At 41.9% G+C, this 13,458-nt stretch overlaps 1 protein-coding gene across 1 annotated transcript; it reads left to right on the forward strand.

Moving 5' to 3' along the window:
- Nucleotides 1-6,785: 6,785 nt before the first annotated feature.
- On the forward strand, nucleotides 6,786-13,433 carry LOC137785439 (N-lysine methyltransferase SMYD2-like). Its single transcript, XM_068576675.1, has 12 exons — nucleotides 6,786-7,003; nucleotides 8,193-8,256; nucleotides 8,930-9,040; nucleotides 9,128-9,188; nucleotides 9,842-9,966; nucleotides 10,220-10,287; nucleotides 10,872-10,974; nucleotides 11,898-12,008; nucleotides 12,116-12,236; nucleotides 12,471-12,645; nucleotides 12,890-12,998; nucleotides 13,168-13,433. Exons 1-12 carry the CDS (start codon nucleotides 6,837-6,839, stop codon nucleotides 13,246-13,248), a joined length of 1,296 nt encoding a protein of 431 aa, XP_068432776.1. The 5' UTR covers nucleotides 6,786-6,836; the 3' UTR covers nucleotides 13,249-13,433.
- The last annotated feature ends 25 nt before the right edge of the window (nucleotides 13,434-13,458 follow it).

The following is a 13,458-nucleotide window of genomic DNA, read 5'->3' on the forward strand; positions in this document are numbered from 1 at the left end:
TCTCTCTATCTCTCTCTCTTTCCCTCTGTGTTTCTGAGCAGCGTAATTTGAGTAAATGACAGGGGAACATCTGCTGTGCATAAGAGAGAGGCCAACACTTTAACATGCAGATGTCTCTCTCCATCTGCATTAATTCAATAATTACCGCAATGGAGGGAGGGAAAAAAATCTTTTTTTATAGCTTAAGACAATGTTATCTGTGCCAGTTGGTATGGGGAGGGGAGAAGAAGGGGGGTGGCAAACGTGTGTGTGTGTGTGTGTGTGTGTGTGTGTGTGTGTGTGTGTGTGTGTGTGTGTGTGTGTGTGGGTATGTGTGCATGTGCTGCTGGAGGTTTGTGAGAGGAGGGGTAGATTATTACACCATTTAGCCAGAGCAAGCTGTCACATTGTGGAGAATCTCACTAATTCCATTGTGCCCTTGGTGAGTCACTGGCAGACTCCAAGTGACCGGCGATGCCTCAACGCCACCACTTTGTCACCGGACGACCGACATTGTTGTACGTGTATATGTGCTCGCACGTGTAAATGCATGACAACCAATCTGCTTCAATGTAGTGTTTATATGTATGTATGTGTGCGTGCGTGTGTGTGTGTGTGTGTGTGTGTGTGTGTGTGTGTGTGTGTGTGTGTGTGTGTGTGTGTGTGTGTGTGCAGTCGTACAATGCGGCCGAGGTCTCTGAATCCCTAATCAAAGGGAATTTGAGGCAACACCAGAGGATGGCAGGTCAAGGCTTTGACATGCCACTGAATCAGTCCTGGTGACATTTCAAATGTCAGGCAATCATATTTTGGTTGGCACCATCAATTACAATAAAAACATTGGGCCAAGGAGAGCATTAACATGTAATGGTTTCCATTTAAATCGAGCTAATTACTTTATTGAGAGGTGGGTTCCAGTATCTCATTTCCATCAAAAGCATTTATAAAGCAATCAGACAAATCTGATTATAATGTCCTTGTTCGATGGGTGGAAGAGTTGACATGTGGAAAATGATTTCAATAATATTAAGAGGTTACTTTTTGCACAGTATAACTATGAGTTTGCTTAAGTCATTTACCTGGAGATCTAATTGTGCAACTAGAGTAGCAGATTGTACAATATCCTAACATGTGTCCCACCAAGAAGCAAACCGATGCTCCAGCAACCTTCGATGGCACATGACCCCTCAAAGGTCAGCCTGTCAGTGGCTTTCAGAGACGCTCGCAAAGACATACAAACAATTAAGGATGTATCACTGTACATATACGATTACACACCGAAAATAAACATACAACCTGACATAATACCCATGAGCATGCACACGCTTGCTCTTACAGTCACACACACACATATCTGACTCTTAGATGCCTGCCAAAGAGAGGGACAAAGGAAACTATTTGTATACTGAGCAGGCCAACTTCCTTTGATTGCAACAGTGCTGCTGTAGGAAACAATGCACAGGCAAGCACTATTAATACACCAAGGAGAAAGAGAATTCCTCTTAGAGGAAAGCTCAAAGGAGCCATCGGCCGAGCTATTTGCGGACTTACTGACTGATTGGATGACTGACTGCACTATACTTACTGTGGTCTCCGCATCTTGTCTTACTCGACTCCTTCCTTCCTACAAGGACTTTGACATGCTGACACATATACTATGTTGGGCATTAGCGGGTCAGTGGTACATATTCTCGCGTATATTTTCTTTTATACATTTATCCGACTGTTTTGGTTATGACAGTTCCAGTTTATTCCAGATATCTAATTAAAGCAAGTGCATGAGAAATGTAACAGATCTCTTCCACTGGTGTATCACCACCACACGCTTGTGACATTTGACTGTTGGTAAATAGCTGCCCGGCCACACTTATGACCGCCTCCTCTTTCTAAAAGTGCCCAGTTAAAGAGCATCAAATCCCCACTCGCTAAACCCACACAAGCCCAACCTTCATTAGCATAGCTAACAAACTCCCTGAAAGAGCAACAGTGAGGAGAGAGAACAATGGCAGTCTATTAAAGGGGGAGATGAGGGGGTGAGAAGAGGAGACGAGGGGCGAAGCTATTGTTCTGGTCTTATTTAGCCCTTGGTGTCAGCCTGCAACTGTTGTCACTTCTAAGTTTAGCTGGACGGCTGAAGAGGACAGGGAGAAGAAGGAGGAGGAGAGAGAGAGAGAGAGAGAGAGAGAGAGAGAGAGAGAGAGAGAGAGAGAGAGAGAGAGAGAGAGAGAGAGAGAGAGAGAGAGAGAGAGATGGAGGATGAAGGGAGGGTTTTTGGACAAGCAGAGATGGTGTGAGGAGAAAGAGGGGAGGATGGAGGGTGCAGGATGAAATGGAAGATGGAAAGAATGCAGAGTGAAGTGATGTCAGTCTCTGTAAACCAGACATGTTCACAAAATCATGACTCAAGTCTCATGTTAGAGACTTCAGCAATGTCACCATAACGTTTCGGCTTAACCATAATATGTCTATTTATAGTCATTTCACAGCAGATTAATTATATCCCAGTACAAGCAATTCATATTGGTATAAATAAAGACTGCAGACATGACAGGATACAATTAACAGCCTTATTGTTTTACTGTTTCTTTGAAATGGCCATGGGAAAATGTCAGTATCGCATTTTAAATAATACTATTAGCAAACCTCTTAGGCTTAAGTCTCTTAAGCTCCACAAATAAAGTTAACAAGCAGCTAGCACAGTGACACACCTGCAACGCTGACCGAGTCTTTTTTTAGGGTCATAACAATCAGCTGATAATTGTCACAATTGTTTGATTAACCAGTTTCAGTTTATTATCATATATAACAAAGATAAATACGCCTAAATGTTTACATTTTGGAAGCTGAAGTGAGTAATTGTGAGCATTTTTGCTTTACTAATGTTGCACCTTTTGTAAATGATATATATTTTTGTTTAGTTCAAGGTATCATAAGACCCTGAATTCAGGTTACAACATATTGGACGAGTCTTATAGAAGCTGCTCTGAGATCAGTTCAGGTGTACCAGGGGTGACAGCCCCTCAGGTGCATAATGTGTTGCATACAGTAGAGACAACATTCCTCACATACAAGACTTTGCTTTAGAAAAAAATGTTCACGGTGCCTTGTATTACTCTCATGCTCTTTCTCAATTTCCTATCGAGTCAGTAATAAACTGTCTCGTAAAAACATACGAATGGAGAAATGGTGTGTTTGTGTACTCCAGAAACAGAAACAGCAGTGTCAGTGTTTGGAAGGCATGAAAGCAAACTAGGCTACAAACAGACAACCAAAAGGAGCAAAAAAAAAAGAGATGAGGCAAGACTCAAGGAGAAAGAAAGAGGGAGACAGATTAGCCCAGCTGTCTGCTCATAAAGCGGCCGAGGGGTGAGGCGCTAAGCCCTCCAGTGAAAGCAGAGCTTAGGTGGGTGACACAGGGCAGTGGACCCCACTCAGCCCACAGTGGTCTGCAGCATAGGGCCTGAGCCAAAGCAAAGACACATGGATAAACAGTGGGAGATGAGGCTCCGCGCTCGCAAAGCCCAGCGGGCTAAGACGGCCGAGCAGGCGAGCGGGCGGGCGGGCAGGCGGGCGAGCGGGCAGGCGTCACATTCTCCCACCCCCCCAAGCCAGGAGTGGAGACAGGGGGGGTTAAGGCTTAAGGCTTGGCTCCCTAACTGACTGACAATGGTCGAGGCGGGATGGCTGACATTGTCTCAGTCAGTGAGTTCATCAGAAAGAATGTAGATTTATTGTACATTGCTTGAGCTCGGCTCAGGAGAATAAAGGCACAATTACACAGGGTCTTGGCATGCAGCCCCTCCCACAACAGAGCGCAGAATGATCAACTACTCTGTCCCCACTCTTTCCACTGTACGCGAACACACGGTACTGTCCATCTCTCAAGCCGTGTCCTGCTGACGACCCCTAGTTAGCACGGCAGCCTGGGAATGGCCTGTGATGACAAGGTCATCGGTATGAGGTGAGAAGGCCTGGTTCGCCACTACAGCGAGACCGAAAGTAGCACAGGGTCTTTAACCACTCTGGATTTCACACACAACCCTCGTCCACGACCTCGTGGCAATTGAGGCATTAGCAGCTGCTGTTTTATGAGGTTACCAATGTGACAATGTACATCCATCAACAGTACGGTCATAAGTTATATCTACAGTATCTTCTAAGGGTGTGAAAACAGCCAGAGTGCTTGAAGAGGTGCAGGGGGAAGAGAGCTCTGAGAATTTGCAGATAAATTGTGACGCGGTAAAAGTGTAGATTTGCCTTTTAACACAGTTCCCTTGGATAGCGTATTGATAATATATATATATATATATATATATATATATATATATATATATGTATATATATATATATATATATATATATATATATATATATATATATATATAAACACAGAGGATAATAATGGTATTGCAAACCATTACATTTTCTCACAGATTGTTCTTCTGTTATCAATAAACCTGTCAAAAGCGTAGAAAGACCACACTCTATTGCTTGTAATTGAATGGCCCAGTCCGTACATTCTGATGCCCTACTGTTGTTTACGATGGTCCTCCGTCTCCTTGGCATGTCTACTTTCATTTCCAGCATCATTTACTCATATGAAGACCTGTTCTTCACTGCTTTGAGCTATTAATACAAGAACTGAAATGTTGGACCTCGGTCCCATTCCTTCTACACTCCGGTAAGAAGGCATTGAAACACTATTTCATTATTGTTTCACACATGAAATTGGATTTGCAATTATTTTCAAATTGCCAAAAGTTGTGACCAGGAGCAGTTTCCCATACATTTATTATTTTCCAACTTATGATTTTGTAAGATTCCAGATCACTTAAAAGGTGTCCCTCTATATCTCTGGCATTACCCTGGACATAGTCACCTGTTTCTGTCTGCAAGTCAAACATTTTGGTTAATCTGTTCAATTATTTATTCGAAGAATCAATTAGTCATTTGGTTTCTGAAACAAGTGAAAAATGGCGATCACAATGCTCTCTTTTCAGGCTGCAACTACCAATTATTTTTGATTTTCTGCATTTTTTAATTGTTATTGGCTCGGTTTATCAAAATGGTCCCAAAAAATCACAGTTTACCATATAGCCTGAAGAAATGTCTTCAAATACAGTCCGATCAACAGTCTAAAACTCAAACATTGTCCTAGAAAACAGTGGAACACAGCCAATCCTCACTTAACTCAAAAAAAGCTGCAGCTTGAGAAGCGGTCTTGCTTGAAAGATAGTTTACATAATGAATGCACTGGTCAAAAAGACTAATCGATTAATCGACTCATCTTTGCAGTACTGCTATCTGTAAATAAGGTCAAACATGTGTCACATGACTTCTATATGAAGTTTGTACTAACAGTGTGTTTGAAAAGTACTTTTTCTGAACCAATACAAATGTCGTGGTGGGATTCATTCATTTGAGTTCAGGTCTCTCAGACCAAACAGGTCAGGCCGACTGTATCTATTTAATACCTCTGTCCTGTATCTTTTCTGTTCGGTCTCTTATTCCCTTGATTTTCCCTAACAGGGTTTCCTTGAGAACTAAATCTACTTAGGATTTATTGTTCCTTATTATTTCTCATCATTGGAAATAATAATCCTTTCACCTAATCCCCCACCCCCTCCCTCTCTTTCAGATCATATTCATCAAGATCATCCCCTCTGACAAAGCAAGAAATCAGCACAGTGGGGAGGTCTAACAGATCGCGTACTGGAACATGGGGGTTTCTTCCAAATCAAATCAGGTTCCTCTGATGTAATCAAGACGAGACGCCAAAGACGACGACATAATCTCCCAGAGACATGCCTCCCTTGCTTGCACATTATTAAAAAATGAGGAGGAACAAATCTTTAGATTGAAAGACTGGGAAAAAAATGAAATTATAATGAATTGGGGGGAAAACTAGGGCAAGGTTGGATAAAGCCTTCAGACACAGATGATGGACAAATCTTCATCGTGGTGTGTGTGTGTGTGTGTGTGTGTGTGTGTGTGTGTGTGTGTGTGTGTGTGTGTGTGTGTGTGTGTATAAATATTTCAATTTACTCAAGATCGAGTTCCTGACCTGCGCTTTAACTCTCTATCTCTGTGTGAAGCAGGTCGTCCCACTACAAGTCACTTATTTTTTGCTGGATAATCTGTCTGTGTCTAAGGTGACTTGGTTGTGATGCATCATGGGTGGGCTTCTCGATCATTGGAGGGTGCACTTGCAATCAACACCCACATGATGGCACAATATGATAAAAGTGGACACCACTAGGAACTTGATGGCTCTTTCTACTAATCAGACCTGATCTCTCCATGATGAACAAAGTACCACAGACCATGCATAATGTAATCAAGGCCAGTGTTGTTACAGTTGAACCTTTAACTTGTATTTTGTAAGCTGATCTACAAACACACAACTGTCACAACACAGAGAATGAAATTGTAATAGATGTTAACTGCAAATATATTTGGGCCTTCTTCACCACCAGGTGGCCTCATCTGACCTTACCTTCGGTATCAACACTGTGGAGAGGAACTGTGGGCTAAACAGCTTGTTTTTATTATTTTAACACGACCTAAACATTACAGATGTTTGAGGTGGAAGTTTAATGCCTGAGTGTAAACAAATACATATAATAAAATGATTATGGTTGGTGTTCTGACTGCAAATGCACAATTATTTAGCTAATATAGGTTTGTTTTTTCATGGTGGTTTCCAAAGTAGTTCCGCCATGTGCGCGCTCCCGCGGCCAGGAGGGAGGGGGGGGGGGGGGGGTCCAAGCGTGTAACCGCCACCTCCACGGGACAACTGCCGGGTCCTTGTGTGAGAAGAGGCACTGTGGAGGAAGACTATCGAAGAAGGTACCACGATGGGCAGCATCGCGGGCCTCGAGAGGTTCGACAGTCCCGGTAAAGGACGAGGTCTGCGCGTCACCAGACCCTTTAAAGTCGGAGAGCTGCTGTTCTCCAGCCCGGCGTACTCTTATGTGCTGTCATTAACCGAGAGAGGCTGCTACTGTGAGTTCTGCCTCACCAGGTCAGTGACAGATGATGCTTCATCCCCGCACGCGGTGACAATGTATTGCCTTTTGCTACTCGTGAACATTTGCTCACACATTTTTCGACTCAACACTGTGAGTCATGATGGGGGTTTAAATAGCAGAAAATGTCCCGAATGCTCTATTTTTGCAGACACATGCTATTCTATTAAGTGTTTAAAACTGTTTATGGAGTGGTAGTTCAGTAAGGTCATGAATACAATATTATCCTGAGATAAGCGTCACCATCCACGCAGTCATTGGCTTGTGTTAGTATAGATGATATAGCATGTAACGATCAGATACAACCTTGTAGAATAATCTAGTGTGGTCTACAGGTGGGGATTCAACTGTTTAATTTCATCAGTATCATTAACAATGAATCATCAGTAATTATGCAAATGTGTGAAATCATTATTTTTATTTGGTGAGAATATGTAAGGTTCATTATGGATGATTTACATTGAAGCTATAGTGTGTCCTTTCTGAATCATGCTGTTGCTTCAATGATCTGACACTGAATAGTTGCTGAAGTCTAATTACGTGCACAGTTTGGATTCTGTAAAAGGACAATATTGATATTGAAAAACGGGAAGAAGGAAACATTTTAAGATCCTGAGACAGACAATCAGAGGACTTTTTGCAGACACTTATGTACAACAATACAACACATTGTTAGAGAATCAATTATGTTTCATACAGCTCACTTCAGTTAGCTACTGTGTGTTGAGAGTTCAGACTGATTGTAAGAATCTGTCATCAACATGAAACTCTGGGTTACACCTGCACTTTACAGTCTGAAAATGAAATGAGTGGACTGTTGCTTTACTTTTCAATGTGGTGGAGAGAGACAGCTGGTCAGCCATAAGGTCAGCTCTATTAATACCACAGAAGTGCTTCGATGCTTCAGTTACGATGGGCCTGCAGCAACTGCTGCTTCTTGTGTCAGAGCAATGGAGCAGGATGTTTACACACACACACACACAAACTCCAGCAGCTAGATACTCAAATACCAGTACATACAGATACATTGAAGTCTAATAGCTGCAGGTTGATACACTCTGAGCTCAGATGTCTGATGTTAGTGTATCTGGAGAAGTACATCATACCAGGAAGTGTGAGAATCCTTTGGGTAACTTGCTGTTTACTACTATGAACTCATAGAGTCTGTTTTTGTTTCCTACATAGGAAAGAGAAGTTGGCGAGATGTGGGAAGTGCAAGAAAGCCTTCTACTGCAATGTGAAATGCCAGGTAGGACTCAGTTGGGGAATACTCTGTAACGTAGTGATTCCTGTGAACGATATTGGACCTTGTATTGTAGCTCAGAGCTGTTAACAATTTGTGCATTGCCTTTACAACAGGCGATGTTGGAAAACAAGCAGATTCACTCAAGGAATGCTAATATGGCATGTGGGCATTAAATTAGGAGGGAAATATCTCAACAGCTATTGAATAGATTGACAGAATGATTTGGTGATCGCTGAACAGCTTAATGTTGAGCGGTCTGATAATATAGAGCTGAGCCTGCAAAGCAGAGTTTAAGATGACCCTTAAAAAGTCACTGTGGAGACGAACCCTTGTGTTTTAGGTGAGGATATGTCCTGTCTGTCCCCTGATGCCATCATAACAGTTTTTGCCCGACTTGCAACACCAGTAGTAATTAAGTTTTTCGCTTGTTTTTACAAGTTCTACCCTTTTTCATCCATCCTATTTTGTTTTCTGGTGTATAAGGAGCATGTCACAACTAATGGTAATGATGAACTCAGTCAGTGAAGGGAGAAGAGCAGTCAATGAATGGTTGTGTTTGCATTGTAAGAGGTGAGGGAAACATTGTGGTGGCTCCTCAACTCTAAACTGTTTGCTCTACTTTTGATATTCACAATTGAATCGGCTTTAAACTTCAGGGTTGTGTGTTTTTGTGAAGAAAGGGGACTGGGCCATGCACAAGCTGGAGTGCTCTGCCATGATTGCGTTCAAAGAGAACTGGCGCCCTTCAGAGATAGCTCGCCTGGTGGCCCGGATCCTCGCCAAAAAGGTTGGACAGTTAATTAATAAAAGACAAAACAATTTCAATTTTTTTTTCCGGCACATATTTATGCTAATCATGCCTCTTTTTCCACAGAAAACAAAGAAAGAAAGATGCGTTTCTGAGAAGATCTTGCTCATAGAGGAGGTACAATCACGTGAGTAATTGACCTTGAACACACATGCATGGTTTTTGTTTGTGATTTGACTTTAATTTATCTTTGGTGAGAACCCTTAGAAACCCACCTGGTAAGTGTCGGATTCAGGATAAAGTGTTCAAAGACTCTGAGTTTGTACTTCAGTCCCGAGGGTCACGAGATATCTCTCTCTAAAAAGCACAACACATTGAGATAACACTGGGAGGAACACCCATAGCCTCATCTATATATATCCCCTAGTGTGGGTCGAATTACACAACGTACAGCGTGAAACAACTTGAATGGGAAGGAGCACTTTAGACCGGAACTCAGTGTCTGTAATTTAAATGGTGTTTTATGGCGTTAGCCACCCGAAGAGAACTCATAGTTGAGGTTCAGTTTAAAACCATAACAAAGTAGATCAACCAATATTACATGTATAAAAGTATATGGTGTATGTGGAATAGAAATCAAAGTGGAATTCTACCAATTGTAATATTAATTCATGTTTAAAGACATTGGGAAGTGCTGCTGCATACTGTACATGTTTTTGTATGTACATTTTTGTAGATGTTCTCTAGATTTTCATATATTAAAGGCAATCATAGTCCAACATATATTTAGCTAAATAGTATGCTTGGTAATCAAAATATCTATCCCTCCTCCTTTAACAGACGTTGAGGACGTAGATAATGAGAAAAGAGAGATGAACGAGGCAGATATTGCTGGACTGCATCGTTTTTTCTCCAAACATTTGGAGTTACCTGACCATAAAGACCTTCTCACACTCTTCTCCCAGGTACCACACACAAACACATCTCAATGCCTGCTAAGAATAATCTTTAGAGTCTTACTGTTGTTCTTTTTTTGTTGTCAGTATCAAATACCCTTAACATGGATTACTAACACTTTGTTTGTCTATGACTTCCCCATCAACCACTGGAGTTAAAGAAAAAAGGCATAGCACAAATAATATTTATATGGATGAAACACCGGCAACATATTGGTAACATGCACTTTTCTTTCTCTTTCCTGTGTCATTTATTTAACAGGTTGCCTGTAATGGTTTCACCATAGAGGACGATGAACTGTCCAACTTGGGTACTGCAATCTACCCAGAGTAAGGAGGAAAACTTGCATGCATTTTCATTCTGTACAGTTTGAACGACGCATGAACAGGTACAGTAAATTACACCGGGCATTCCCCAGTCCCTGTACAGCTTATTTTGTGATTCTCAAAATCACAGTGGTTTTTGTTAGTTTTAGCTCCTTCCTTTTATTTTGAGACATTGGTCATTTGATTTGGAAAAAAAAACATACTGGAGAAGGACAGCCATGTTATTTCATGGATGCTGAAAGCTACAATTAGCTGTGTTTGGTCATGTTTTAAAGGTCAGTATTCAGAGCAACATTTAACAGATATTCAAGGAGGCCAGATTGCCAACATCTAGCAGTTTGTCAAGTGGTAAAGGCTGTGCGAGATTTCCCCTGTTAGTTAATTTTTAAGATATTTCCATCATGCCACCCAGCTAATAGCAAGATCACAAACATATTTAAGGGACCCTCAGGGCCCCATAGATAAGTTGGTTCTTTTCTTTCTGCTCCTACTTCATTGTAAGAAAGTGGAGAGCTTGGTTTTCAGTCTTCTCTCTCTCTCTCTCTCTCTCTCTCTCTCTCTCTCTCTCTCTCTCTCTCTCTTCACAGTGTGGCGCTGATCAACCACAGCTGTCTAGCCAGCGTCATAGTCACATATAACGGGACGTCGGCGGAGGTTCGGGCGGTGCAGAACATGAAGCCTGGAGATGAAGTGAGGAAAGGGGACAGCTGCCATTAGAGGGGGTTGGGTTCCGTTTTTTTTTTTTTTTTCCCAAGTGTGTGTGTGTGTGTTGAGAAGGGAGCTGTTTTTACGAGTGTGTGAAACGTGTCCGTCCGTGAGCTCCATTCAAATAAAAGGTGGCTTAGTGCGCACCAAATCGAAGCAAAGAAGAATCACAACATGATATTAAAACTAGTGAAGAACAGTATATGTGTTGTGTTTAAATGATACAATATGTCATGTAATCTTAGTCATATGCAGGGATAGATCAAAGAAAATATCACTCTCCACGATTAGCTTCGCTTAAAGACTTCCTGGAGTCTTGTCATCGGCATGTGGTTGCCAGGCAAACAAAAGACCGTGGGGATCAGGTTGTGACAGTGTCTTTGGTCAGAGTCACATAGCAGGCTGCTGAAGCAGGCCTTGTATTAACCGTACAGACATGAGAGTAGTATCAATTGTTTCCTTTTACTGTCAAAGCAAATAATCATATTTCTCAAAATGTCAAATTAATCCGTTAGATCTGGAAACAAACTTAATAGGTTTGTGGTTATAATCGCTCTTTTTTCAACACAGGTGGTTTTGGAGTAAAACATATTATGGATGAGATAGTATTCCAAAATGTAAAAGCCTTGCAGACTGAGATTGAAAGGCGAAGACAGGAGTGTGACGGCTTTGGCATCAGCATCGCTGCTCAATGACAGTCTACTTGTCAGTGTGTGAAGGAAACACCGGAGAAGAAGAGTGTATGTGGTTTCAGAGGGATGTAGCAGCTGATTTAAGAGGCCAGTGGGCTTATTTTCAGACTGACCTAACCTGCAGTTTAAATTATATCTGGCAGCTTATTCAAACAAAGAGTGTTCATTCCCAGTATTTAGGATTCTCGTGTGCTGTGTGTTATTTTCCACCTCTAGGTGCTCATCAGCTACATAGACGTTCTCTATCCCACAGACGACCGCAACAACAGGCTGAGAGAGTGCTATTATTTCACCTGTGACTGCAATGACTGTAAAACCAAGGCCAAGGCAAGACCTGCTGAGTGCAAAAACACAAAATAAGAGCACTGCCATTGTAATTCATCTGTAAAATGTGTAAAGAAAACTTCATATTTTTGTCCTGTTTTCACCTCTAGGACAAGGAAAAGTTAAAAGTACGTAAGCGGAGTGACCCCATAGAGCCAGAGGTCATCAGCAACATGGTGCGGTACGCCAGAAAGAGCATCAGAGAGTTCCGTGCTGTCAAACACACAAAGAATATCCTCTCACCAAGTAACCGTCTCTTGTGACATACAATTCATCTGCACTTTTATTTGAATTCAAGGAGACCCGCAGGTCGGTTTAGTGCCTCTGGAGCTTTCTCAAGCCGACGTTATTCTTCTTCAAAGTAGCTTATAAGACTCTAAAATATCTGCTAATAGGATCAGAGGCCCGTTTGACGTTTGAGTAAAAGCTCAGCTTGTTTCGACACGGTCCTTGACTCTGTAGCACCCCCTAGTGAGTTGCTGGAGATGTGTGAACAGAGTCTGGAGGAGATGGGATCCGTCTTTGATGACGCTAACGTCTACATGCTCCACGTGATGTACCAGGCCATGGGGGTTTGTCTCTACATGCAAGACCCAGAAGGAGCGCTCAGATACGGCGAGAAGATCATCAAACATTACAGGTGACGAGGCCACACGCATCCAAGTAACAGATGCTGTTAGATTGCATTGTGGGAATTGTCGGTCCCAGTGACGGGAACTCAAAGTCAGGATATCTTTGCCACTTTGTTCAATTTGACTTTGCATGCAAATCAATGTAATACATGACCTTTTGAAAAAGAGTTTGTCAATGTTCATGCCACTACTTTTCTCTTTAAAAGCAATGATTTAAGTCCAATCAGCATGACTGCTCTCTTTCCAATGCAGCAAGTTGTATCCACCCTACTCTTTGAACGTGTCATCCATGTACCTGAAGTTGGGCCGACTGTACATGGGCCTAGAGAGGCACTCAGCGGGGGTCAGCGCGCTCAAGAAGGTAACATGCTGATCTTTTACAGACTTTCACTCTCAAACACAAAAGCTACAAATAGGAAACTGTTTCAGTCTGTTTAAAAAAATGAGCAAGGTTTGATATACCCGGACCAAGAAATCACTTACATGCTGGCATGCTGTATAACGCAGTTAAATTGTTTGTGTGTATACAGGGACTGGCCATAATGGAGGTGGCTCATGGGAAGGATCACTTCTACTTGAAAGAGTTGTGCAAAGAGATGGCACAAAAATGAGGAGAAAGTAAAGAAATGATGTAATGTGGCCGACCCCGAGGGACTGCGTTCACTCCTTTTGATTCGGAGCTTTACAGAATTGAAGGCACTTTCTTTTATTATTTTTTTGTACTGAAGCAAAGATGGAGAACATTCAAGTGTTTATGCAAAGTTTAATGCAATAAAGGTATTATTGGATTTTTGGATATTGGACTCGGTGTTTACTCAGCG

The sequence above is a fragment of the Clinocottus analis genome, unplaced genomic scaffold (genome assembly GCF_023055335.1).
Source record: "Clinocottus analis isolate CAN_PGR_092001 unplaced genomic scaffold, fCliAna1.0.p SCAF_15, whole genome shotgun sequence".
NCBI lineage: Eukaryota > Metazoa > Chordata > Actinopteri > Perciformes > Cottidae > Clinocottus > Clinocottus analis.